The sequence below is a fragment of the Solea solea genome, chromosome 1 (assembly GCF_958295425.1).
Source record: "Solea solea chromosome 1, fSolSol10.1, whole genome shotgun sequence".
NCBI classification, from domain to species: Eukaryota; Metazoa; Chordata; class Actinopteri; order Pleuronectiformes; family Soleidae; genus Solea; species Solea solea.
Genome location: NC_081134.1, coordinates 38117077 through 38140680, shown reverse-complemented (window position 1 = coordinate 38140680; position 23604 = coordinate 38117077). Strand labels below are relative to the sequence as shown.

General features: G+C 41.9%; 3 protein-coding genes across 3 annotated transcripts in view; 1 reads left to right on the top strand and 2 right to left on the bottom strand.

Moving 5' to 3' along the window:
* The first annotated feature begins 1209 nt into the window (after positions 1-1209).
* Positions 1210-5912, top strand: LOC131472403 (somatomedin-B and thrombospondin type-1 domain-containing protein). Its single transcript, XM_058649546.1, has 6 exons — positions 1210-2164; positions 2532-3517; positions 4325-4519; positions 4650-4728; positions 5295-5471; positions 5635-5912. Exons 2-6 carry the CDS (start codon positions 3292-3294, stop codon positions 5750-5752), a joined length of 795 nt encoding a protein of 264 aa, XP_058505529.1. The 5' UTR covers positions 1210-2164; positions 2532-3291; the 3' UTR covers positions 5753-5912.
* Positions 5913-6012: 100 nt separating this feature from the next.
* On the bottom strand, positions 6013-10678 carry terf1 (telomeric repeat binding factor (NIMA-interacting) 1). The gene is made up of 10 exons (XM_058649531.1): positions 10443-10678; positions 10146-10241; positions 9513-9640; positions 9171-9257; positions 8906-9055; positions 7795-7937; positions 7670-7693; positions 6895-6992; positions 6723-6793; positions 6013-6617 (listed from the first exon to the last, which is right to left on the bottom strand). The coding sequence occupies exons 1-10, from the start codon at positions 10624-10626 to the stop codon at positions 6456-6458; spliced, it is 1143 nt and encodes a 380-aa protein (XP_058505514.1). The 5' UTR covers positions 10627-10678; the 3' UTR covers positions 6013-6455.
* An 899-nt stretch (positions 10679-11577) lies between these two features.
* Positions 11578-23604, bottom strand: part of kcnb2b (potassium voltage-gated channel subfamily B member 2b) — an 83213-nt gene continuing 71186 nt past the window's right edge. Inside the window, exon 3 of the mRNA XM_058645023.1 lies at positions 11578-17389. Within this exon, the coding sequence (XP_058501006.1) occupies positions 15425-17389 (1965 nt within the window). The 3' untranslated portion in view covers positions 11578-15424. The remainder of the gene's footprint in view (positions 17390-23604) is intronic.

The window sequence follows — 23604 nt, the reverse complement described above, 5'->3', positions numbered from 1 at the left end:
TAACATATATTCACCTATAGGTGAAACGGGGAGGGTTGAGGTGACATCATCGACGCACCTTCATCGCACATAACAGGATTAATTCTAGCATTTGTCAACAAATGTTTTGAAACCATAGCAACCTAGTGCAGGTGTTACCATGGCGACAACCACCGTTTGCATTCCCCATTGAGGCGAGATGTAGCTAAGAGTTCACTCTGGGTCTTCTTAAGACCCAGTGCAAGAAGTCGAGGAATGCACGCTTTCATGTTTGACTAAATCTGATTAGTCATTCTTGTGTACGCCGATGTCTTAGCTCGTGTATTTGTCAGACTAATTCATGAATTCTGTGCCCGTGACAGAGATTGAAGATAACAGGCGGTGTCTCATGACACATTAACATGGACTTCATCTGCTTTTTTTTCCCCAGTGTATGTGAGGGGAGAGGGAGGAAAACTCAAGCCAGCAGGGCGTGTTTTTGTGGGGAAGCTCATCTCCTTCGACAAGTGCAGAGTACGAGCAGGAGGTCCAGGTTCAGGGGCCTGTCAGATGTAAAACACACATGCTTTGATGTGCGCTTCCAACAGCTACCTGATGCTAGTCTTGCATCAGTGGGCAAATCAGATCAGCACTGGTAATGCATTTAATGTATGTGCTTGGAAATTATACATTTATGTCAACAGCACACATGAATGAATGAACATCTTAATTTCAGTTCAAAAGTAAACATAAAGTGAGATTATTTAACACAGACGTGCCAACAACCAAAAAAAAAATAGGCTGAAGCACGTGGCTTATTTTTGCCTATCCTGTACAATACAAAGAAAAACCCAGAAAATCAGAAATGTTCATTCAAGAACTTTACCCCCAAAACTGACACACATCCATATTTGATATTTGTTCTCACTTTGCTACTTTCAAACGTAAATTATAACTTCCTTCTCTTAGTTTTAGAATGTCTGACTGCAACATTGCTCTAGTAAAGCAAGCTGGCTGCAAAAAAGAATGATTATGAAGTATAAAGAGTATGACTAAAAGCTGCATCTTTCCTCACAACTTGATATAATCTTATTAAATTAATCATTTTTCACAATAAAAATATGTATCCTATCTGCGATGTTTCTCACCACCGTAGGGCAACAGTTTTTTAAGTATAAGAATCAAAAAAAATTTTTATTAAAACAATTCTTTTGCAATAAAACCCCCCCCCAAAAAATCACTAAAGATAATGCACTGCAGCTTTAAGCGATGAAACTTACAAAATGAGAAACCCACCATTGAAATCACGTAGCCACTTATTACCCCACATTACCTTATTTATCACCTCAAAATGACCGTAACACTGTAGCTTTAGCCCTGAGGTCAATCTGCATTCAACGTCATCCAACTTTAATGTACACTGATTCAAACACATGCTCCTCGGTGATGCAGCTGCTGATTATTATCGTGGAGATGAAAGCCATTACTGTCGCTTGACCTGCCTGCTCCACAGCAAGAGGAGGAATCAAAGGACCCACAGAGACCCCCCACTGCTCTCGGCAAGCTTGTTTTTCTCCACAGCGGAGGCAAAAGTATCCAGATTGTTGTGAATATCTGGTCTGTCTAGGTCTCATTCTGCACTGATGCTCCCTACAGAGGCCTCATGTCTGTCCCATGAGGTGGAGGAGGAACTGCCCAAAAACAGTGGAAGTGTGTTTCTTCAGACGTTCAGGCTCCTTGAGCAAACGGTGACATGTGATGCTTTTTTTTTTTGCCGCGCTGCAAAAATCATTTCATATGTTGCCTGTAATTCCCATTGATTGTGTATTCATCACAGCTGTGGTCCAAACGCAAGCAGATTGGGGATTAGGTTGACTGAACACTCAACTGACCATATGTGGGAATTTGAGAGCGAATGATCCTCCCTTCTCTGTAAGTTGGCCCTGCGATGGAGTGGTGATCTGACCTGAGTGTAACCTGCCTTTAACTTATCAGCTGGGATTGACTCTAGCCCCCCGTGACCCTCAAGTGGAGGATGAAGTGATAGAAAATGGATGGACTATTCATCACTTCCTGGAAACTTCGATGTAAACATTAGCATTGGCAGCACTTTTTGGCACCACATGACTCCAGGAACTTCCATGGCTCTCTTCAGACTTCTTCCACTTTTCATGACGACCATTCAAACACTGGGAGTACATGTCAAGTACGTATTATCAAAGTCTCTCCTCACAGGCCAGATTTTCCTAAGGCTGCAAACAGAGTGGAGAGCAGTGATTCCCAATCCTTGTCCTCGGGACCCGTGTTTTCAATGTTTCCCTGCTCCAACACACCTGATTCAAAAGGTCAGCTCGTGAACAAGCACTGATAACGAGCCATTTATTTGAATCAGGTGTGTTGGAGAAGGGGAACATCGAAAACATGCAGGGGGTCCCAAGGAGCAGGATTGAGAAACACTGGTTGTGCATAAATCTAGTTTAATCTCAGGACACTGGATTCATATTTTAGTTTTGTCTTTGTTTTCATATCAGACCATTTAACACAAAAAGTAATTATCATTTAAAATAATGCAGCGAGAACCATGTGTGAGGAGTTCAGGTTTCTGCTACACAGCGCTGACCTGAAAGAGGAAAGAGGATAGAGGTGAGAACCAGAGGGTGGCTTTACAACACTCAGCGGGGCCCCTGGCACAATTGACTGGAGACCTGCCAACTGCTCACATTCCTGCCTTTCTTTTGGAACTCGAGGTTTGAGGTGGGCAAGAGTGGCTGGGCAAGAGTGACACCGGGGTCACGGTAACTCTGCACTGACGCGGAGAGGCAGAAAAGAGGTAGACAAGAATCGTACAGGTGAGGAAGAGAGAGAGAGAGAGAGAACAGAAGCAAGAGGAAAACACTCGGCAGCTTTACCCCTCCCTTGTCCTCATTGTCTTTTTCCTGTGTGTGTGATCGACTGGAGGGAGGTGCTCAGCTGGGAACGAGGGGAGAGAGAAAACACTGAGGGAGAGAACACACACACACACACGACATAAGAGACACTGGACTGTGATCAGAGCTGGAATGGGGTGTTGTGTTCTGTAGGTTGTCCTGCAAACCTGTTTCTGGAGGGAAACCGAGGGGCTGGACACATACACAGGAATTCCAGGTCAGGAGGGTTCCTGTGGCACAGCAGAGCTGAGCTGGGCTGGGCTGGGCTGGTATTCCAAACTCTGCCTCTAACAGTCATGAGCGTCACAGGAGTAGAGTAGGACGACAGTGGGAATAAAACAATATTTTCAGGACGAGAACTGCGAGACGTTTTACTTCAGGGGTCAACATCAGGCCTGACCCACTCATGATGGGATCCTCTGTGGAGTTCGCCTGCTTGCTGCTGATGCTTTCTACACTGGGAAAGAACCTCCTGGTGTCTGGCGGTTGTTCGGGCAAATGCTGTCGGGGCAGAGACTTGATCTGTTTCACCAAAGACTGGAGGATGGACCGCGTGTTTGGGACTTGTTACTGCGACGAAAGCTGCGTCAGGACCAAGGACTGCTGCTTTGACTACTTCACAGAGTGTCCAGGTGAGGGATGAATGGAGAGGGCCACTCCGAGTGTGAATGAATCACAAGAGGGGAGGTGCTTTTTTTTTTTTTTTTACTGCACACACCTTACGTTTATGGTACTAGAGTAAGATAACCTGATGTGTGAGATAACCTGTACTCTAGGTAAATACATGTTTTCAAACCAAAGATAAGAAAAAGACAGGAGATGGAAGAATATTTCAACTATCTGGTTGATACTGGACAGATTATCACTATCGCCATGTGACAGAGAGCTAACAGGGTGTATACATGCCAGCATTTTTCCATACACGTGAGACTGTTGGTCGATTGTTTCTCATGTGTGGTCTGTTCTTGATTCTTTGTCCTCTCACTCGTGTTGTGATTGCAGAAACAACAATCTTTTCGCCAGATACCACAGGCAGCTTTGTGTCTAACCTCATTTCTGTGGACCGGCCCACAACACAGAACAAGTCCAAATATTTGAAGAATGCCATTCTGTCAATCAGTTTGCAGCAATTACAGTTCGGAGTCAAACACGCCGAGTGAAACTAATGTGTGTTATAGTCTGATAGTTACTAATTGTGCATACATGACCAACTCATTTCACAATCAGTAGATTTATAGATGCTGAGCTCAGCTACACTGTTTCACAGGTACATTATAACTATGTTGTTTTTACTGTTGTTGGGAAAACAGTCACCTCAGTTACTCCGTGTCCAACATCTATGACCTTTATATCGGTTTGATTGTTTGCTGAGGATATCCTGTAATAATGTTGTCACCTTCTCCACCTCCCTCCGCCCCGGTATGGGTGGTAACATCCAGCTCAGGACTGTGCTGTGAGCGACTGGAGCTTCTGGAGCGGCTGTGCAAAGCACTGCCAGCCCTCGGTGCGAGTCCGTGTCCGTCATGTCGAGCAGAGGCCCAGTAACAGTGGAGAGCCATGTCCCAGCCTGGAGCAACAAGCCGGCTGCAGGGAGTACAGAGATCACCAGGGTAACCACTGTGGACTCAACTCAGGTACACAAACACAAACACACTGGATTCACCTTAGATACACCTCATTATTTTATTTAAGGTGCATTTTTGTTCTGTTTTGTCTTGTTCGTCCAACTACTAAGTGAAAGACTGGATTGGTTCCTCTTGTCAGGTCCTGCATTCATTGCCAGCATGGAGTTTGGCAAAGGAAGGCGCAGACATGACAGCTATGGAAACCCCCTGGACCCTGGGTAAGTTTCATGTCATACTCCCTCCCCATAAAGCCTCCATGAGAAACTGCACCTGCCTCTAGGTTTACCTTCAGATTCAAGAGTTGAAAAGTTCACAAGAGCTGCCGCGGAATAATTCCATTTTTTTGTGTAACACAAACCGTTTGTTAGAGAAAAGATAACAGCACTACCTTTTAAAAAAAAAAAAAATCCAGCTGCATCAGTGACCATGCAGTGGGTGTTTGCTCACCTGTCTCTCTGTCCATAGACCACTAAATAGAGCAGCGCTGAGACAGCCCACAACCCTTTGAAATGAAATACTTTAATGAGGACAGTCACATGAAAAGCACGCGCACAAAAGGTTTGGCTGATAGAAGGCGAGGTATTATATGAGCACCTCAGTGTGCAGGCAGCATTATTGTAGATCTCCATTTTGCTAAAAAAAAATTCACAATAGGGAATTAGGAGTTTCTGACGACTACGACATAATTGTTGTAAAGGTTAGGCCTTTGTCCTCCATCTTGATTGACTGATCCAATTATGCAAGGAATGACACTCTTGACTGACACCGTCTCTACTCCCCTAAGGTTCTGTGTGGAATTCACATTGAAATCCAGGACACCCCACTGTACTGTTGAGAACAGGCCCCACACACACTGGATGCGCTACATAACCGAGGGCTTTAAAGTGTGTGTGGCGTGTGAACCGCCAGCCATGAGAAACAATAGTGGCAACTGCCAAGGAGACGGTCAGGAATCAGACAAGTATGAACTTATGATGCTTACCATGTGGCCTCTTTTAGCCATGTGCAAGATAAGATGGTGTGCTGCAAGTTAATGTCCACACCTTGCCATAGATCAGATTTGAATTTGTGAAACTTTAAAGTGGTAGTGTGGAATTCCACTTACATGTGGGCTGTTGTTGCAGAGGAGCTTTGCTCCACTGGCAGGCGGTGGGGAATCCTCAGTGTCGTGGGACGTGGAAGAAGATGCAGACAACCCAGCAGTGCGATTGTCCACCACAACACAGCTTTGTCTTCATCTGATCCAAACAAAGCAGCACAGAAACAGAACAGTGCTCTGGTGTGGAGTTCACACCCGAACGCCCCTCAGCACGAAAATAACGTGTTCAGATCAGATGATTGCACACGGCAGGCTTCTCACTGAGATGCTTAATGCTCGACGGTGGTGCAATACAATTACTGGAATGTAAATAAATAAATAAGCTACACATAATCACACACACAATACAAAAAGCATCTTAAAATCACCAGTCACTTTTTCCAACATGAGAAGCACCAATAAGTTGATTTTGTATATATATTTTTATTTGTAACAACACTGTTTGTATACATTTTTTTTCTGTCAAGTCTATTTAACTGGAATTCAAAATTAAAAAAAAAAAACAAAAAAAAAAACTTGACATTTGTGGCCCTGAATGAAATGCTCATGATCTACATTTACTTTTTCATATTTTTATGGCAGGACAAAGCAAACAAAATGCACCCAAGCAATAAAGGAACAAAGTTCGTCCAACTTCATGTACAAGGTAAACTGCTACATCACCCATCAAATCATCTTATATACAATAGAAATAACCACATTTATTGCCCTGTCCCAGGTGCCCTCTAGTGGTGGTTCTTTCAGTGCAAATAGCAAAGTATAAAGCCAATAACATAAAAGAATGTTTTGAAACATTACAATAAGTCGACTGCGTCAGTAAAGAATGGGGATGGTTCCTCTCCCTCTTCAGCTCACTGCATGTGACTTCAGTAAAACTCTCCATCGGTCTTTGAGCATGGTTGATGTGCGTCCTTCGAAGTCATAGTCCAGTAAAATGCGAGACCACTTTCCCGGGCCATGACGATCCACACCCTTCCTGAGGTACGTGTCCAGCTGCCATGTCCATTTCTAAAGAAACAAAAAGGTTACACTTGAGTGCTGCTTGCTTGTATAAGTGATTTGGGATTCATTATTTGGCCACAGTATGAAAAGGATCGATGCGACTCAGCTTACCTGCCTTGTCTTTCTTTTCTTTTGGACCACGGTTGTATTCAATGACTTGTCTGAAATTATCTGAGACAACTCTGACAAAGGGAGAATTGACATTTGCTTTAGCTTTAGTGCATTTTCATGGATATCTATTAAGTGCATGTGTATTTCACATTAAGACCAAAATGAAACATACCATTCTTGGAGAGTCTTTTGATGGAGACGCATGGCTTCTTGCACGAATCAGGTTTCCATACGTCAGTGATTTTTGTTGACATAAGTTTCCGTTTTGTTCTGTAGAAATAAAATATACTATGACATTATTTGGCACTTCTAATATCATACATTTCCATTATATAGTTCTAGCACGACTTGACTCGACTTGTTTTCTGTGTGTTTCCATTGGGGATATTACCTGATGCTTTTTTGGGTACCTGCACGGGTTCAAGCAAGCTGAGCTGAAACTAAAATGTGACGTCTGTCGGCCACAGAGTGGTCAGAGAACCAAACCGAACAATGCCGAACTGTAGATCAGTTAAATAAAGACTTAAAAATCCCGAAACGTGTATTAATCTCCAACATTAAGCACAGAAATTTCAAAAATTTCAATATTTAACAGAGGAGTCTGGTGTATTTAATAACAGCACTGCCAAAAGCCACTGACTGTGAGCCGAATCAGAACCCGTTCAGCCGTATTTCGATTCAGTGACCGTGTCGGATGGAGTCTGCGCGCCGGTCATGCAGGAAGTACTGAACAAATCTTTTTAATTAACTGATTCTAATGATTCAGTAAAACAACCTCAACTTTGTTAGTCGCTTAAAAAACAAAATCACGGCGATTTCACAGAGCTGTGCTATGATGACCCCGCCCACGTTGAGGAGGTACTATTGAAATAGGAAACAATGTGACTCATACCAAACCGAGCCGAGTAGTGCTAGAACTGTATTTGTGTCTACTCCATTGTACTGACCTCAAAACAGTTCCCTCCTTTTTCCTAGTAGAGCATAAATGTACATGTATGTTGTTAAATACAGGACAGACTCAGATCATGCATGAATTTCACTAAAAACAACTGGTATTAAACCTTTTTCTTACTTCACATCCTCTACTTTCATTTTGCAGGCCGTTTCAGAGAGAGATTTGTCCTTTGTCTCTGCGTCCTCTGTCTCGGCATCCTCTGTCCCGCTGTCCTCTAAAGCCTCACAGTTCTGTGACGACAGGACCATCTTTGTGGCTTCCTGATAGATGGAGACATAAACATGCAGACAAACATAAATTACATTTCTATAAATTACTTTTTAATCATCTTCAAAAACAATTACCTTTCAGGTGCAAGTATTGCTATAATGTTTAAGTAAAACTAATGAGGCCTGTCATTACAATACCCTTCCAAGTGTAACCTTGGTCATGAGCCTACAGGTAAATCACCTCACCAAACTTTCATGAATAACTGAATGTGACAAGGCAGACTCAGACTCTGCTGTACGTAGCGGTTTGCCCTTGCAAATAATTTGACAACAAACTGCCAATTATCTGTAACTGTCGCATCAGAACCTTCAGTTGCACAGGGCACCATTACTCAGAAGAACAAGAGCACAACCAAACCCAAGATCCAGAAAATGTAACGTCTACTGAAATTTATTTGTTAATCATTGCCGTTAGCCGAAAACACTGGAAAACCTTATGTATCCGCCAGTGAAACCATGTGAAATAATCCTCACTCCACAAACAGCAGAACAGGAATTATGTTTGCACTCATTCAGACGTTATAAGTTCTGATTAATTTATGACATGCTGGTGTGATTTCTGGTCGAGCACGAAGTACAGCAACAAATTAAATCCCCTTGGGTCAAAGTCTTGCACTCAAACAAAAGTTTGTTGCACATCTAAGTTCTTTCCCTTAACCACCCCTGAAAGATTAAAGCTGACCACTAACAGAAGCAAAACAACCCCAAAGCCTGAAGGAAACTAAATAACTAACCTGACAGTATATCTCGGTGCCCATTGTCTCATAGTCCATCATATTATTAATGGTGGGTTAACAAAATGACTAACTAGCTCTCAATCATTTTTTGTCGTGTCCAATTTTATTATCAATAATTTCCTCCATCTATTGTAAAGCTGGTCCATACATTTTATTCACATGGCAGACTGTAGAAGAAGTGACCTAGTTAAACTCGGAGATGGGTTGTGTCGGGTAATGTACCTTTAGAAGGTTGTCAGAGGGGTTCTTTTGAAGATAAGCATCCAAGAAAGCCTTGACTGTCTCCAGCAACTTGTTAAAGCTGAAGCTCCTGAGTAACGGGTCGTAAGTTTCCCTCTGTGACACTATTGTTGCCAGCTTTAGTCTCACTTTCTGTTGAAGAAACACATCAGTTGTTGTCCATTAAAAATCAATCAAACTTTGCCACTTCATGTCCAAGTGTTGAGTCAGTATTTTTTTTTGAGGCAAAAAAAGAGAACAAACAGACCTGAGGGAGCTCATAGTTGTTCTTGAACCAGTTGAGAGCTGAGGAAGCAGAAGATGTTTGGCCGCTCTCCAAGCACACAGCCACAGACTGGGGAACATCGCACATTAAAAGATTGAAACGCTGGAAAATTAGAACAAGCAAAGCATCCATGCACAACATTGGGCAATGAGCCCTGCTTATTTCACCAACTGATGATCACTTTACAGATGAGCTGTCACAAGGAATACATTCAACCAGACGCATCGTCATCAATGTCTGGATATTCTCTGGTCAGAGCTTTCTGGTGTTTAAATGATAAGGCAACATTTACAAGAAACACCCATGTATGTGCTGTAGATTTACCTGAACACACAAAAGAACGGTTATGTTTTCAAACACACTTTCGTCTGCCACAGTGACCTTCAGTCTCGACCATATTTTGGCAGCAGACATGAGAGGCATCACAGAGTCATCCTCCTCAAACTGGGAATCTGGAGACAGACAAAACAAAACATTCGAGAACATAATTCACAGGTTTGGTAAACACTAATCATTAACGATAATTAAAAGAATCATTAATTGCAGCCTTAAATTGATGGTAAAAACAGACTGTGATAGAAGTGTCGGTGGAGATTCTCAGTCATACAGGTCATAATCTTCTTCAGTAGTGGGTGGTCTGTACATTTTTGTTTCAAATTACATAGAATATAGAAGGATAACATATAGTTCAAGTGCAGCCTTTACTATCTCAATTTGAAAACAATTAATAGTTCGGACCTACTTAGCAGCATATATCAAGTTTCAGCGAACAAAGGTATTACTTTGCAAAAAATACAGTAAGTAATGTTAGTTTCATTAAAACCGAGCAGAGAACGGTCTTTATTCAGAATGCATTTTCAACACCGAACCAGTGTTGTGACGGAGTAAGTTGTGCATTAGCAGCAACACAAAAACATTTACACAACTTTTGAACAGTTTTTTTATTTTTCAACGTACCCAAGTGCTTCCCGTGCATGACTCTGGCGATGAAGGCGCATATCATTGTCTTCTCTGCGTATTCGTCTGCTATTGGAGATGAACTCTGCGATATGGCTGAAAAAGACCCCCAAACGAGCGTTAACGCTTTTTTTTTTGATTTCGGTGCATATAGTATTTTCGGGTTGGAGTTGCAAAACATGACTAATAATACTTTAAATGTTTTTGTATAGTGATTAGTGGGCGTTGTTTTGTAAATATTTACGCTTTCAGAAGTTCATGTTAGCTATCGATTTATTAGCAGTGGGGGGAACTTACCCTCGAAAACTGTAAGCGTCTCATTGAAATCTTCGAACTTTCCTTCCTTGAAGTGTCGACACAGACTTACAAACACGAAGTCCACGATCCATCCCGTAGCTACAGCTTTGACACGTTGAAAACTGACACTTTGCTCCGCATCTTTAGCTTCTGTGACGCTTTTATTGCTAGTTTCAGCTTCCATGTTTATGTTTGCAGTTCTTCTTCGTCTTCTTCTTCTTGTGAGGATATAGTTTGATTTCCGCGGGATTTAAGTGTTGCTCTACGGTGTGTGGTGTTGCTTTGTGATATGACGTGTGCTCTCGTACAGACTGCAGCGCCTTCTGGCGGTTAGGAGTAGCAGCGCATTCAGCTTCTACTCAAGTAAGCGACACAGTAATCATCAATTGAACCTCAATAACCACAGAATAGGGTCGTGTGTTTCTTGTATTAACCTGAATTATAATGAAAGAGATGTCACTCTATTAAAACACAGTCGTTTCAGAAGATAAAGTTGTCTTCCCTTTGAATGAGATCAAATTGTTTATGTGCAAATTGCTGAAACACATTGAAATGACATGTTTCATGGCTTTGATCTGACATTTTTTATTTATTTATTTTTTAGCTCAGATTTGACATGTTATTGCTGTATCGATTGAGTTTTCTTCAGTGCAGTAGATTCAGGAACTCTAATCTTCAATGGATGTAATACTCTCAGTATGTGATACGGGCCAGTAGACCAGTATAATGCATTATTTGCTTTCTTTTAGAGTGTATTTCGATATCAAAGACATTACATGCCAGATCTTTTGTGTTTGAGGTTGCAGAGAGCTGCTTATGTTCAGTATCCCTATTTGGCAGCAATTTGCAGCAGAAAAGTGGAAGTCCATTAATTGCATCTAATGGAATGGAGTACATTTCCCTCCACTGATAAATCATTTATCAGCCAGCCATGCCAGTTTGCTGAGTTGTGTGCACTTTTAGACATGAAAAAAAACTTTTCATACTTTTATGCAGCAAATGCAATATCATGTTTAATTAATGCTATGTACAAGGTCATATACTTGTATCATACTAATGTAATGATCCCTAATGTGCATGAAAAGTATCCCTGGCCAAACAATATCAATACAATACAAAGACATACACATGCAGGAGTTATATACACATTTATTTCTTATTCTGCATATGCTAATAGATGTAATGGGGAACAATGCTCTACAGAAATGTTGACATACATGTACCATAACAAAGTGTTCTGTGGTCACATAATTGTTCGGACAACTACATGCATACAAAGATGTTGCTTTGTACAGAAACAGTCTGTAGCTCAAGAGTGTGTCTAATGATAATAATGTTCTCCAAAGCAGGACAGAGAGAAAAAAACAAATCAACGAACAAACAAACAAAAAAAAAATAAACGCAAGAGGCAGAATACACATAAGAGACATAAGAGAAAAGAATATAGCTTTATGCATTTCAGGGAGCAAGGTTTCATAAGCACGCATGAGTGACACGGACAATACCCATTCTCTCGCAGAAAATAATGACACAACTTTTCCACACTGCACAGTATCACGTGTGATAATGCCGCTGTGAGAGAGAAAGACAGAGAACGATCTGTATGCTGTCAGCTCATACAGTTAATTTCAGTATCCACACAAATGTCATCCCAGGGGTGGACACAGCTGATCAATCAGTATCCCTTGTTTCTCTCACCTACCTGTCAAAATGAATTACTCTGGGATAACATGGAGACATGAAAACTACAAACAATGGGTGACGGAAAAAAAACAAACCAAGTGAACGTACCGCTACAGACGAGTACTGACACCACATCATTATGCTTTAGAGAGTACAAAAGATTTCTCCAACGAGGGATCAATCATTTTCACAAAGACAACTCAGTGAGCTCTCACATGATTCTCTGATGACGGACTCAAAATGACGTTGGTCTGGACAAACAGCACGACACACAGACAGAGGGAAATGTGGACCGTAAGAGATGTGATGTGATCGTTTTGGGAGTATTTGCCGTCTCACAGCGTTCTCCACCCTCTGATCACTGTGCCTGAGGCCATGCTATGGGGTTAGAGGTTCTGAAACTGTAGGGACTGGAGCACAACGACGTGTCAGCATGGGAAATAATCAGATGGATGAGTTGAGTGACAGTAGGGGATCTCTTACTGCCTGTCTGCGGGAGTTAGATCCATCACTCTCCTTTCTGTCTATTTCACAGCTCTCTTAAACAGTCCCACTGTTGTTCCCTCTGCTCATGCTCCTTCCCTGCCTCACTGAGAACTGATGGCTGTGGATACTGAATGTGGAGCACGGATTTCCCAGGAGGAGGGAGAAATATTGCCGCTCCTCACTCCGGGAGCCAAGACATCAATATGAATTTGACAACATCACCTTTCAAAGAAAGTACAGAAGTTACTAGTTGACATAAGCTGTTAAATTAAAAACAAAGAATCTATCCAATCGGAACATCAGAGAGTTATAGAAAACCTGAGAACTCAATAACATTACTTGTATCTATTACATAAAGACCTGATTTCTCCTATAAAATTAGAATTTTCTGTACAGTGCTATATGAACAAAGCAAAATGACTTGCTACCTTCTCATAAACAGCAGTGTTATGAAAAGGCACGCATCATTTCAACCACCATATGGCAGGAAATTGTGGTCGTGCTCCATTTTGGTTTAGAAAAAATAGAATCATTCTCCACGTTAAGTCACAAAAAACATAAAATCCTTTGTGTGTGGCAATTGAAGTTAGATTATCTTCATCACAGACAATTTGTTAGACATATGTGTAAATCCAACAGTAGTATAAAAGGCCTAAAGTGGTCAATTTGGATCCTTCTTCGGACAAATTTGAGGTCCATTGATACGTGGCATTAAGGTGCGTGACAGCATGATGCCAGCCATGTATGAAAAAAAGTAAAAGATCAAATTTTCCTTTGCGTTTTATGTGAGATTCTGGTGGTTGTAATACTGTTTTGCCTTGTATTAAAGATATAACATTTGAAAAATACAAGTAATTTCTGCCTGTACACTTACAAATTCCCATAGACAGAAAATAAAGTGCCACAATTCTTGGCCTGCATAGATTGCAGTATGCGGTATTGCACATTCCACACCTCTCTGTGAGAACAAAACAAAATATGACCATAAGAATAAGAAGAAATATGAAAGAAAACAATAAATCAAAGAATAAATAACTCTCCCGTGTACTTCCTGTCAGTACCGTTCAGGTTTGTGTGGCTTTCACAAACAAACCACTCAGCAAAGTGTCATGCGAAAAACAAGTATTCAAACAAAAAGAAGAAAAAAACAATTCCAGCAATAAAAGTGGAGTCAAAGGCAAAATACGATAAATCATTTTCAGTCAGTGTAAAACAAAAGCGAGACAAAAGATGAGCATAACAACAACGACGACAACAGCAACGACAACAAAACTCTTTGGGTTTGAGTTTGACTGAAAATAGTTTTGTTCACAATAAATTACAACCCAAGACACGACGGGTTTACAAAGAAGAAAAATGCCTTCAACTTCAGTCAGCAGGATCGGGTTCAAATTGCAGTAGTATGGAACAAAATGTCCAAAAAATAACGACATCGGGGCGCTGAGGATAGGACGATGAACGCGATGCAGGTCAACAAACCCTAAGGAAAAAACTGCTTTTATAATATATGTTATTACTGTATATGCAATTATGCAGCTGAGAAAGATGAAAGCCTGTCAGTGTGCTTGATTTGGTCCATTGACATCACAAAGGAATATTGTCGTCTTATTGTGGTAGTCTATCCATTTTGAGGTGCCAAAAGAGATAATAATGGTGTAAAGCGTTTACTTTATATGTGTATTCATGACCAGGTTTACTGTGCTGAGTTAATAACTCTTGTTTTAAGAAGTCTCACCTACCTACTGTAGACTTTTTCTACAACCAATCTAGAGCTATGTATTTCATAATTTATTCTTAAAATACTTGGATGTATATATCAGATGTCTGAGAGCGAGTAAATACGTCTTTTTTTTCTGTTTCTGCCAGATGGAATCGAAAGGCTCAACCTCTGAACCTCTGAAACCACATCATAAATAGTTTAAATAATGGTAGTATCTGATACTTCCCGTCTTCACTGGTTATATAGATAACATTATTTGGCAAATACAGGTGTATGCGTTGAGAGGAAACAAGGTGTTTTTGTCCTTCTTGCCCACGTCCATTAATTCAAAGACTTATAATATATCGGATGCTCAAACTGAAAGTTCAACAAGTCATTAAGAAAACCAAAGCAATAATGCCAACGTTACATTTTTCATACACCGTTTTTTTTTCTTTTTTTCACACGAATAAAAGAAAATAACATTACAGGGTTGTCATGGGAACAATTTGCATTTCCACAAAAGGTAATGATATGTTTTTTTTTCTTATAGGTCGCTACGATGCAACGCCACGCTGAGGGCTCTCGTGTCTCAACCCCATCCTCCCTCCCTCCCCCCCTCGCTCTTTTCACAGAACAAATATTTGTACCGTCAGTAACATTTTTCCTACACCATCCTGTGCATTGTCATTGCCTTAGATGTCCTAATATTTACAGTGGAGCGCTTTCAGCCAACCAAGCACCTTAAAATATCTTGTCTTATTTAAATGCATGCTTTTTACAGATAAGTCCTTCTGTGCATTTCCCTTCTCTTGCTAGAAAAAAGGACATTGTCAGTATGTACATTGGGACGACCAAAATGTCTGCATCAGTTGATGAATTCCCTCCTTTTTTTTTCTCCGAGCCCACTATTACTCCCAAAGTCATTCTTGCGTCTGCACAAAATACTGCAGTTTCTTTTTCAGCGATACACAACAATACAAGTAAAAGGGACTTGTCATGCCATGCAAAAATATCTTTCTCTACAACTGCACGTTTGTCTCGTCTTGCTGCTGTCCTACACGCCGGGCCGAGGTTGTGGTGGGGCTCTAGTTCCGAAGGGCTTCCCTTACAGTCACATGCTGGTTTCACAGGTTGGAGAAAGGCTGCCGTCTCCGGGTATCAGGTGGATATCAGATGTAAACATGTGGTTCTCTGCTTTGTGTCCACTTTGGTTGCTGTCAGCCTTGACCTCCTCCCCGGCCCCGACGACACCCTGGGTGCAATTTTGTGCTGCTGTCTTCGGTGACATGGGCAAGACTGCAGCTCCTGCCATCTCCATCAGATGCTTCTCCTCGTGCTCTTCTGCCACTTGATCTTCGTCGCCGGGTGGGGTGTCAACCATCAACCTCTTTGGGGTCAAGGGGCAGGTTTCCTCTTTAGAGATGGGGAGTAGCTCATCTGAACTGGCGATGAGTGGAGATGTCTCTCCCTCGGGCGACTCCTCCAGGATGCTGGAGCTAATGTCTCCAGGAGAGGTAGTGCTGGGTGGTGTTAGTGGGCCTTCAGGAGAGGTTTTGGTGAAGTTTACCTTCAACCCCTTTATCTTAAGAGGATTATTCCCTCTTGGAGAGCTCTGGATATTCTCCACAGCACTGTTAAAGCTCTCCCCTTCTTCTATATGGAGCTCTGATTCCTCACCTGGGTTGACAGATTCATAGAGGCCATCTCTGTGTATGATGCCAGGTGAGCTCAAGTAATCTGTACAGCTAAGATCAAAAAATGGTGGTGCCTTGGGGTGTCTGATTTGACATGCCCCAGCAACTTCCTCACCTGAGTTGAGGCCTTGTTTTTTAAGGCCGGCTGAGCAACTGGCAACCTTATGCGTTGAGGACGGCTGAACCTCCTTCATCTCCAGCTCCACCTCCTCTTGGCTGTGAGATTTCTTCGGCGAGACCGGGGCGGTCATGGTTGTGCTTAGGGTGCTCATGGAGCTTGTAGTGTTGAGGTTAGTGAAGGACTGCGACTTGGTCATCTGGTTGTACATCTCCTCCAGTTTCTGGACATTTAGGTGCTGTGGGGTCCTGCTTGTATGGTGCGGACTTCCAGCGTTTGTGATGGTGATACGATGAGGGGAGCCTTGTGGCAGAAAATCCAGGTTTCTTTTATCAGGGGACTTGAGGTTGATTTCGGAGGAGGCATGCCTGGTTGAGCCGACCCAACGGTTTGGTGACAGGTGGTTGTCAAGGGAGGTTTTGTCGTCTCCTTTCTCTACCACCACATCCATCAGTTCCATACTGCGGGCAAAGGCATCTTTCAGGTTCATTGAGACAATGCTGCCGTTCCTCTTGGCCCTCTCCAGTGCCTCCCTCCTCTTGATGGCCTTCTCCTGTCTCTTCTGCTCTTTATAGAACTCAGAGAAGTTGTTGACAATAATAGGGATGGGTAGAGCAATTACCAGCACTCCTGCAATGCAGCAGAGCCCACCCACAATCTTTCCAGGCAAAGTCTGTGGGTAAATATCCCCATAGCCCACTGTGGTCATTGTAATGGTTGCCCACCAGAAAGAAGCAGGGATACTGGTGAACTTGGTGGCATCCTCATCTTTCTCAGCAAAGAACACCAAGCTGGAAAATATCATGATGCCCATGGCAAGGAAGAGAATAAGCAGCCCCAGCTCATTGTAGCTCCTTCGCAGAGTAAATCCTAGAGACTGGAGCCCTGTGGAGTGCCGAGCTAACTTCAGGATCCTCAATATTCTCATGATCCTGAATATCTGCACCACGCGGCGCACATTTTGAAACTGTAGCACGCTCCTATTGGATTCTGTCAGGAAGATGGTGACATAGTAGGGCAGGATGGCCAGCAAGTCAATGACATTCAGCGGGCCTTTGAAGAACTTCCACTTATTAGGCGAGGAGAGTAAGCGCAGGATGTACTCCATGGTGAACCAGGCAATACACACGGCCTCCACGTGGGCCAGCTGGGGGTTGTCGTTGGCCTGGCCGAACTCATCTGTGACCTGGAGGTCTGGTAAAGTGTTGAGGGACAGAGCAATAGTGGAGAGGACGATGAAGAGGATTGAGATGATGGCCAGAATCTGTCAAGAGAACACAGAAAGGAAAGCGTGTCAGGATATGAGAGAATGTATACTTTCAGTCATAATTAACACAGAACTCAGAAAAGAGGATAAATATTCAGAGTTTTTAATTCTGGCCCGAAATGCATGAGCCATAAAATACTGACTCAAGATAAACAGCACAATCTGAATGAATTAGTAGTGAATGTATACTTTTTTTCTCTCTCTACATATTGTGGCACAATGTGATTTATCAGGCCAGGTGGCTGATAAATAAATTTAAACTAACGCCTCAAAAAAAAAATCTAATTTTTTCCTCAAATGTATCAGGAGTGTGTTCTTGAAGGAAAATAAGTAGTTCTTATACATAATTAAGAATACAAATCAGGTATTAAAGAGTGCTGAAAGTAAGGGTAATACAACATGGACAAATAAGAAATGTGTACAAGTGTACAACTAGTGTGGTGTAACTATTTTGGAAACACTGTAGAGGACTGTTTGTATGACATCACCTCTACAATGGGAAAAAGGGATTTTAGCTCCACCTGTTGGCAACAGTTTAAAACTCCCTGACACTGGCTTAAAATACAATGTATTGCTTTCAGTTTAAAAAGTTTTGAAAACTGTCGTTCCTGTAAAGTTTAGTGTTACTGCTGATATAGTTCCTGCTCAGATAAAGAGTAAGAACGTAATCCCATGAAAGCACAGCATGAGGCTGCGTTTCAGCTCTTTACCTTGACCAGGATTTATTGACCTCAGTAGATTAAATCTGTCCTTAAATGCTCTGACATTGCTCCCGCTCATTTAGAAAATGGGTGTTTGAGTGAGCAATACATGGTGCAGGAGAGAGTTTATGAGTGCATGTGCCTTTCCTTCCATATTATAACACTATATAAAAACAAAATCCTCCCAGAAATAACTCTTTACAATGCTGCTGGGATTAGTGAATGTCATTTTTCCACAGCTTGACTCTGTGACTCAACCCACTCAGGTGAAAAGTCTGTGTCCTGGACTCTCACAGTACTCGATAATTACATTACATACAGCACAGGGGAAAACAATCTGCCTTCTTTTGTGTGAAGTCATCAATGTCCTGAGCAATACAAAACACATTAAAGTCTAATGAACAACGACAGAAGACTTTCAGTCAAGATTAGAAAACGAGACGCTCTGAATACTAATCACAAATCATATTGACGTTGCAGAACGCGCTGATTATCGCAGCGCAAATGTGACAGCAACACAGAAGTCATGAGCCTGACAGCACTGATACGCTGCCGGCAGTAGTCAAAGGAAAATAAATTTTAAAATTTTGCTTTAATACAATATGGAACTTTTTTTTTTTTAGAAAGTAACTACTTTGTATCGTTATAAAAATAAACAGATTGGGACGGACACATTTTGATAACTATGCCATTGCGATTTTAACTTTTTTTGTCAAGCTTCAGTTCAACATTTACTGTGTTTATTTAAAACAAAATGGCGCATTACCACATTAAATACCATCAAGCTATTCTATTTGCAGGGATGAGTGAGACCTTAAAGAATGTAATTGTTTGCTACAGTTTTAAAATTGGCATAAAACGCAGACTGATTTCATGATTTGAAAGTGATTAATTACTCCAAAGCTCTAAAGCGGAGACCAGGAGAGGGGGGGTGTCTTGGCCCAGCAGATTAAGTGTTATTACTAAATGAATGCTGCTGCTGATTAGGTTAAACCTATTAGCAGCTAAGTGAGAAAACCTGCTCATGCATGGCTCTGAGCTGAAACACCGTCGAGTCACAGTCAGTGTGCAGGCTGATTCCGTGCCCTTCAACTTTTTTGAGAAGCTCATTTGAGGCTCACTCTCACCCCTGTTGCCAAGTAACTCGGTCAGAGAACCCTGTGTCATGTGCTGCTGACCATCTTGGCACCAGGTCAGCTCAAAAGAAGGAGTAGATTAGAGGATAATGATTTTGCTTCGTGTATAGTGGCGCATGTACCCGATGGGTCGGGCCAGATCTGGGCAAAATTCCCAAAGTGATTCACGGGCTCAGCTCGGGATGAGTCACCTCAATTGACCTGGTCATTTCAAGTTCTTTAAGTGAAACATAGTGATCCGCATATTTGATTTGGCAGAGATTTTACGCCAGATGCCGTTCCTGATGCGACAATCCCATAGGAGTACACTGGATGTCATAGTGTCCAGTTAACCCAATCAATGGGCAGCAAAGGGGATTGGACACCTTGCTCAGAGGTACCTCAGCACTTGACCTGCCATTCTCCATCCGGCAACCATCCGCTTACAAGCCAAGTTCCCTCTCCACTAGGCCATGAGCTGCCCGACAACATTTAGGATGATATTTAGATATACATACAGCTGCAAATGTTAACAAGTGATTCTTTAGAGGTCAACTGCTCTTTATATAGAGTCACGTTAGCTGCCTCAGAGGAGACAGTTAATCTTCCACTGATCCACACTTTGGCGCAAAAGAACCCTTTAAAACTCCACAATGAACAGCTGATTGAATGGACGTGTAGGCACGCATACGAACACATATACACACACACACACACATACACACGTGCGCGCACTCTTTGCTCACGGACACCAGCAAATGGCATTTGAGTGTGAGGATGAGCAATCCTGTGGTGGCTTGCATTAACCTGCTGTAATTGAGTGGGAGTAGTTAAAAAGATCAATTACTCAAACTTAGTCCTCTCTGCCCCCGATTTGCATGTGTGGTGGTGCATTAAGAATAGCATCAAATGTCACAGGTGGTGGATTAACAAACAGATAAAGGTGCAGGACATAATGGCAAATGACATCTAAAAAGAGAAAGTGAAGAGAAGAATTACATATATAAGTGAAATAAACACTTTCTGATGTGTTGAACTTTTTTATAAACAGGAGTTCAAAGAGTAAGAATGAGGTGATAGAAATGTTACCAGAATCCTGATGAGTTTACCAATCAATGCTGTTTTCAGACCAAACTTCCTGAGAGCAAGATTCTACCTGAATTTCTTTGGCATATAAATGATTGCATTTTGTCTTCAGTGTAAAGGAAACTGCTTGATAAAATGCCAAAGTATAGGAAATGAAACAGATTTGCCCGTTCTCTGCTCCCAGAGTGACATCGTCAGGTCACGGTCAGGACAGTCATGAGACCTGACTGGCTTCAAACAAGAGGGTAATGTCTTCCGATGATTAGGTAATGTGTGCCCTGACTTACCTGTCAGTGACTCTTTTAGTGTCTTTGTACAAACTCTACCACTGGAAAGGTTTAGTGTGACTACGCTGCAGAGAGACCATTGTTCTGTGTCCAAAATGAGTAGAAAGGAAGTGTGAACTTAATTGAGCCCTAAAAAATCTTTATATGATGTCTTTAAACTTAAATGTTCATTCATATAAATTACTCAACCAAATGAGGAAAAGACAAGACTTAGCGAGACAATCTGCACATCTGCTCCATCATATATCCATTCAGTTTGATGTTTCCGAACATCTGTCTGAACCTGTTTAATGATATCAATGTTTTTAGTTTATTATTTTGCAGACTGTGACTCTAATGCAGTGGCATTTGGTGTACTATTCTTAGTTTAACAACAACATTATTTACTCCTGTACACATTATGAAAAAAAAATAAAAGAATCGAATAAATGACTTGACAAAATGTCCTAATTTAAACCAGCTGGTTTCATTCCACAAGAGACAGCCTCGAAAAGATGAAGCCAGTGAAGCTTTAAGTTCAGCAGTTGGGATAAATATCTCTCATGTATCATAGACGTGAGGGTGCTTTAGCCACAAACCCACACTCAAAGCTCTTTTAAGGGGAACATTAGAGCCTCTAAGCAGTAAGTGTGAAGTCGAATCCGCAGCCTCTGCGTGAAGAGATCTATTGAGTCTTTCTTGTCCTCCATTTTCAGCCACTTGTCATCGAAACCACCACTCTTGAAAACATGAGACTGGCCTTTCCCTTTTTCTTTAGTTCCCACATGGAGCAGTCACCAGAGGCGCTAAGTCCTGTCTAAATGTCCTGTCATCAGTGGCAGCCCTGCGGTCGCACAGTGACACCCCCACTTCTCGCATCACCTCCTCTGCCCCCATCCACATCATTACTTTCTTTGAGGGAGAGGGGAAAAATAATCTGCGCTACACCATGTGGTCCATCTACCCACTGAGGGGAGGTTATCGATCGTGTGCACATCACATTATGGACACCATGATCCACCTCAGAGGTCCCCACTGACGTTCACCCACTTCCACGTTTGTCATCAATTTGTGTGCAGGACCAGTTGAGCAAAGTATAACAGTTTTTTTGTTTTTTACTGTGGAATCAGTCCAAGAGATTAGAGTTGATAGTGTGGATTAATCCCAGGACCTTTGGGATGTAATCATCTGGACCTGATCTTTTTGTTGACCAATCAAATGGCAGTTTTCCATTGTACAGTTGTAGCATCACTTGGCCCTACGCGACTCGACTCTACTCAGTTTGGTATCAGTCACGTTGTTTTCCACCATGATGTCGTTTTATACGCGACACAAACACACAAACTAGTGACGGGCAAGGCAGTTCTTTTTGATGGACTGAATCATTAGAATCAGTTAATTAAAAACATTTGTTCCCCAAATTGTTCAGGACTTCCTGCACAGTCGCTGTCACTAAATACACCAGACTCCTATAAATATTGAGATTTTGGAAGTGTCCTTTTGTTAAATGTTGGCGATTAAAGCATGTTTTTTTTTAAGATTTGATCTACAGTTCGATCTACGGCATTGTTCAATTTGATTCTTGTGTCGGACGTCGCCATCATGACTTGTAACGACACTCTGAACAATCAGCGGCCCGGCAGTCTGTTGACGTCACATTTTAGCATCGGCTACCTTGGAACAACCACCAGGTACCAGGTACTATCCCTAATGGAAAAGCAAAAAAAAAACCAAGTAGAGCCAAGTCAAGCAGAGAAGTACGAGAACTGTATAATGCAAAAGCGCCAAAGGCATGCATGTGTTGCATGTGTTGGATGTTACAACCTGTTCATTCAGTCTCTGTTTTTGCTTTATTTCATATATTTTTTTAAATTCCATCTGACCATTTCCTATTTTATTTTGACACTTCCTTTTGTCACCTCTTGTGTCATGTCAGGTCTCTTCACCACTTCCTGTCCCCCCCCCCCTGCTCTCCAGCATGTGTGATTACCTGCCCTGCCTTAATGTGCATCACCTGTGTCGAGTTGTCTCTCCTGTCCTAGTGTGTAGACAGAGCTCCAGTTGCTGACGTCACATAATACTATCAGGCAACACCAAAACAACCGTGTGTTGGCAGAATGTGGCACTGTTCACATCTACAGGCGTATATACCTGACAGCATGGTTTTCAAACTAAATGAAGATGGTGGATAGCTGTTGTGTGCCAGGAATGCAGAGACAGTCTGGGACTGACTAAAGGAAGGACATTTTACCGGATTACCACAGATACCGCGGCGGTGGAGCGTAGAAGACGGAGTGACGGGGGCCCAGAGACAACACTTGTAGAGTGATCACTTCATATCAGGTACTGAAAAATGGGAAATTGTATGTGTTTTTTTATTGCAATGTGTCTGTGTTCTCTAGAGTAGAATGTGGGAAAAGTTCATTGTAATGTTGAGGATGTCGTAATGCTGCAGGTCTGGAATAATGTCCGATCCGACTGTTTTCATACTTGTGGGTTTTGTAGGGATCAGATGAATTCAGCCTGTCAGGTTGTGTGATATATGCCGGCCATTTTTCAGAAGCCTTGTGTGCCAACATGGTGGTATGAGCAAACTTAGTCATGTGACATCCAGAGCTCTATATACTCCCCCTTTTCCCTTTGTCTTCTACCAGATTGTTTTTCCTTGTGTAGCTTTCCAGCATTTTGTTTTCTGACCCTTTAGCCCTTTGGAGACTTGCCTACTGCTTTGGATTATTTAGCTAGTTTTTGTGCTCTGCTGTACAATCAATTCTTTGCACTTTCTCTGAGCCTGAGAGTATTTTTTTTAAGTCCTCATCTTTGTGCACAGCCAATTCATCGTTGGGTACAAACAATCATTTATGTAATATTTGAAGGACTGTAGAGGATTTGTCTATCTCAATTATCCCTGTGGTCCAAGAAATGGTTTGAGGTAGACCAAAATGACAAGATTTGTCAATAGCAGCATTTTATATAATGACACTGAGCAAATATAGCATTATTAAGAAGCCAAAGAAAGAACCAGACGCACGTTGAGAGAGATT

What these genes read in the sequence shown, in the direction of transcription:
- LOC131472403 (XM_058649546.1), top strand. Translation starts at nt 3,292, where the DNA reads ATGATGGGATCCTCTGTGGAGTTCGCCTGCTTGCTGCTGATGCTTTCT. An exon ending in CTACTTCACAGAGTGTCCAG is followed by an intron (nt 3,518 to 4,324) that starts GTGAGGGATGAA and finishes GGTAACATCCAG; the next exon opens with CTCAGGACTGTGCTGTGAGC. An exon ending in GGAAACCCCCTGGACCCTGG is followed by an intron (nt 4,729 to 5,294) that starts GTAAGTTTCATG and finishes TACTCCCCTAAG; the next exon opens with GTTCTGTGTGGAATTCACAT.
- terf1 (XM_058649531.1), bottom strand. Translation starts at nt 10,626, where the DNA reads ATGGAAGCTGAAACTAGCAATAAAAGCGTCACAGAAGCTAAAGATGCG. An exon ending in CCGTTCTTTTGTGTGTTCAG is followed by an intron (nt 9,258 to 9,512) that starts GTAAATCTACAG and finishes GATGTTCCCCAG; the next exon opens with TCTGTGGCTGTGTGCTTGGA. An exon ending in CAAAAGACTCTCCAAGAATG is followed by an intron (nt 6,794 to 6,894) that starts GTATGTTTCATT and finishes TCCCTTTGTCAG; the next exon opens with AGTTGTCTCAGATAATTTCA.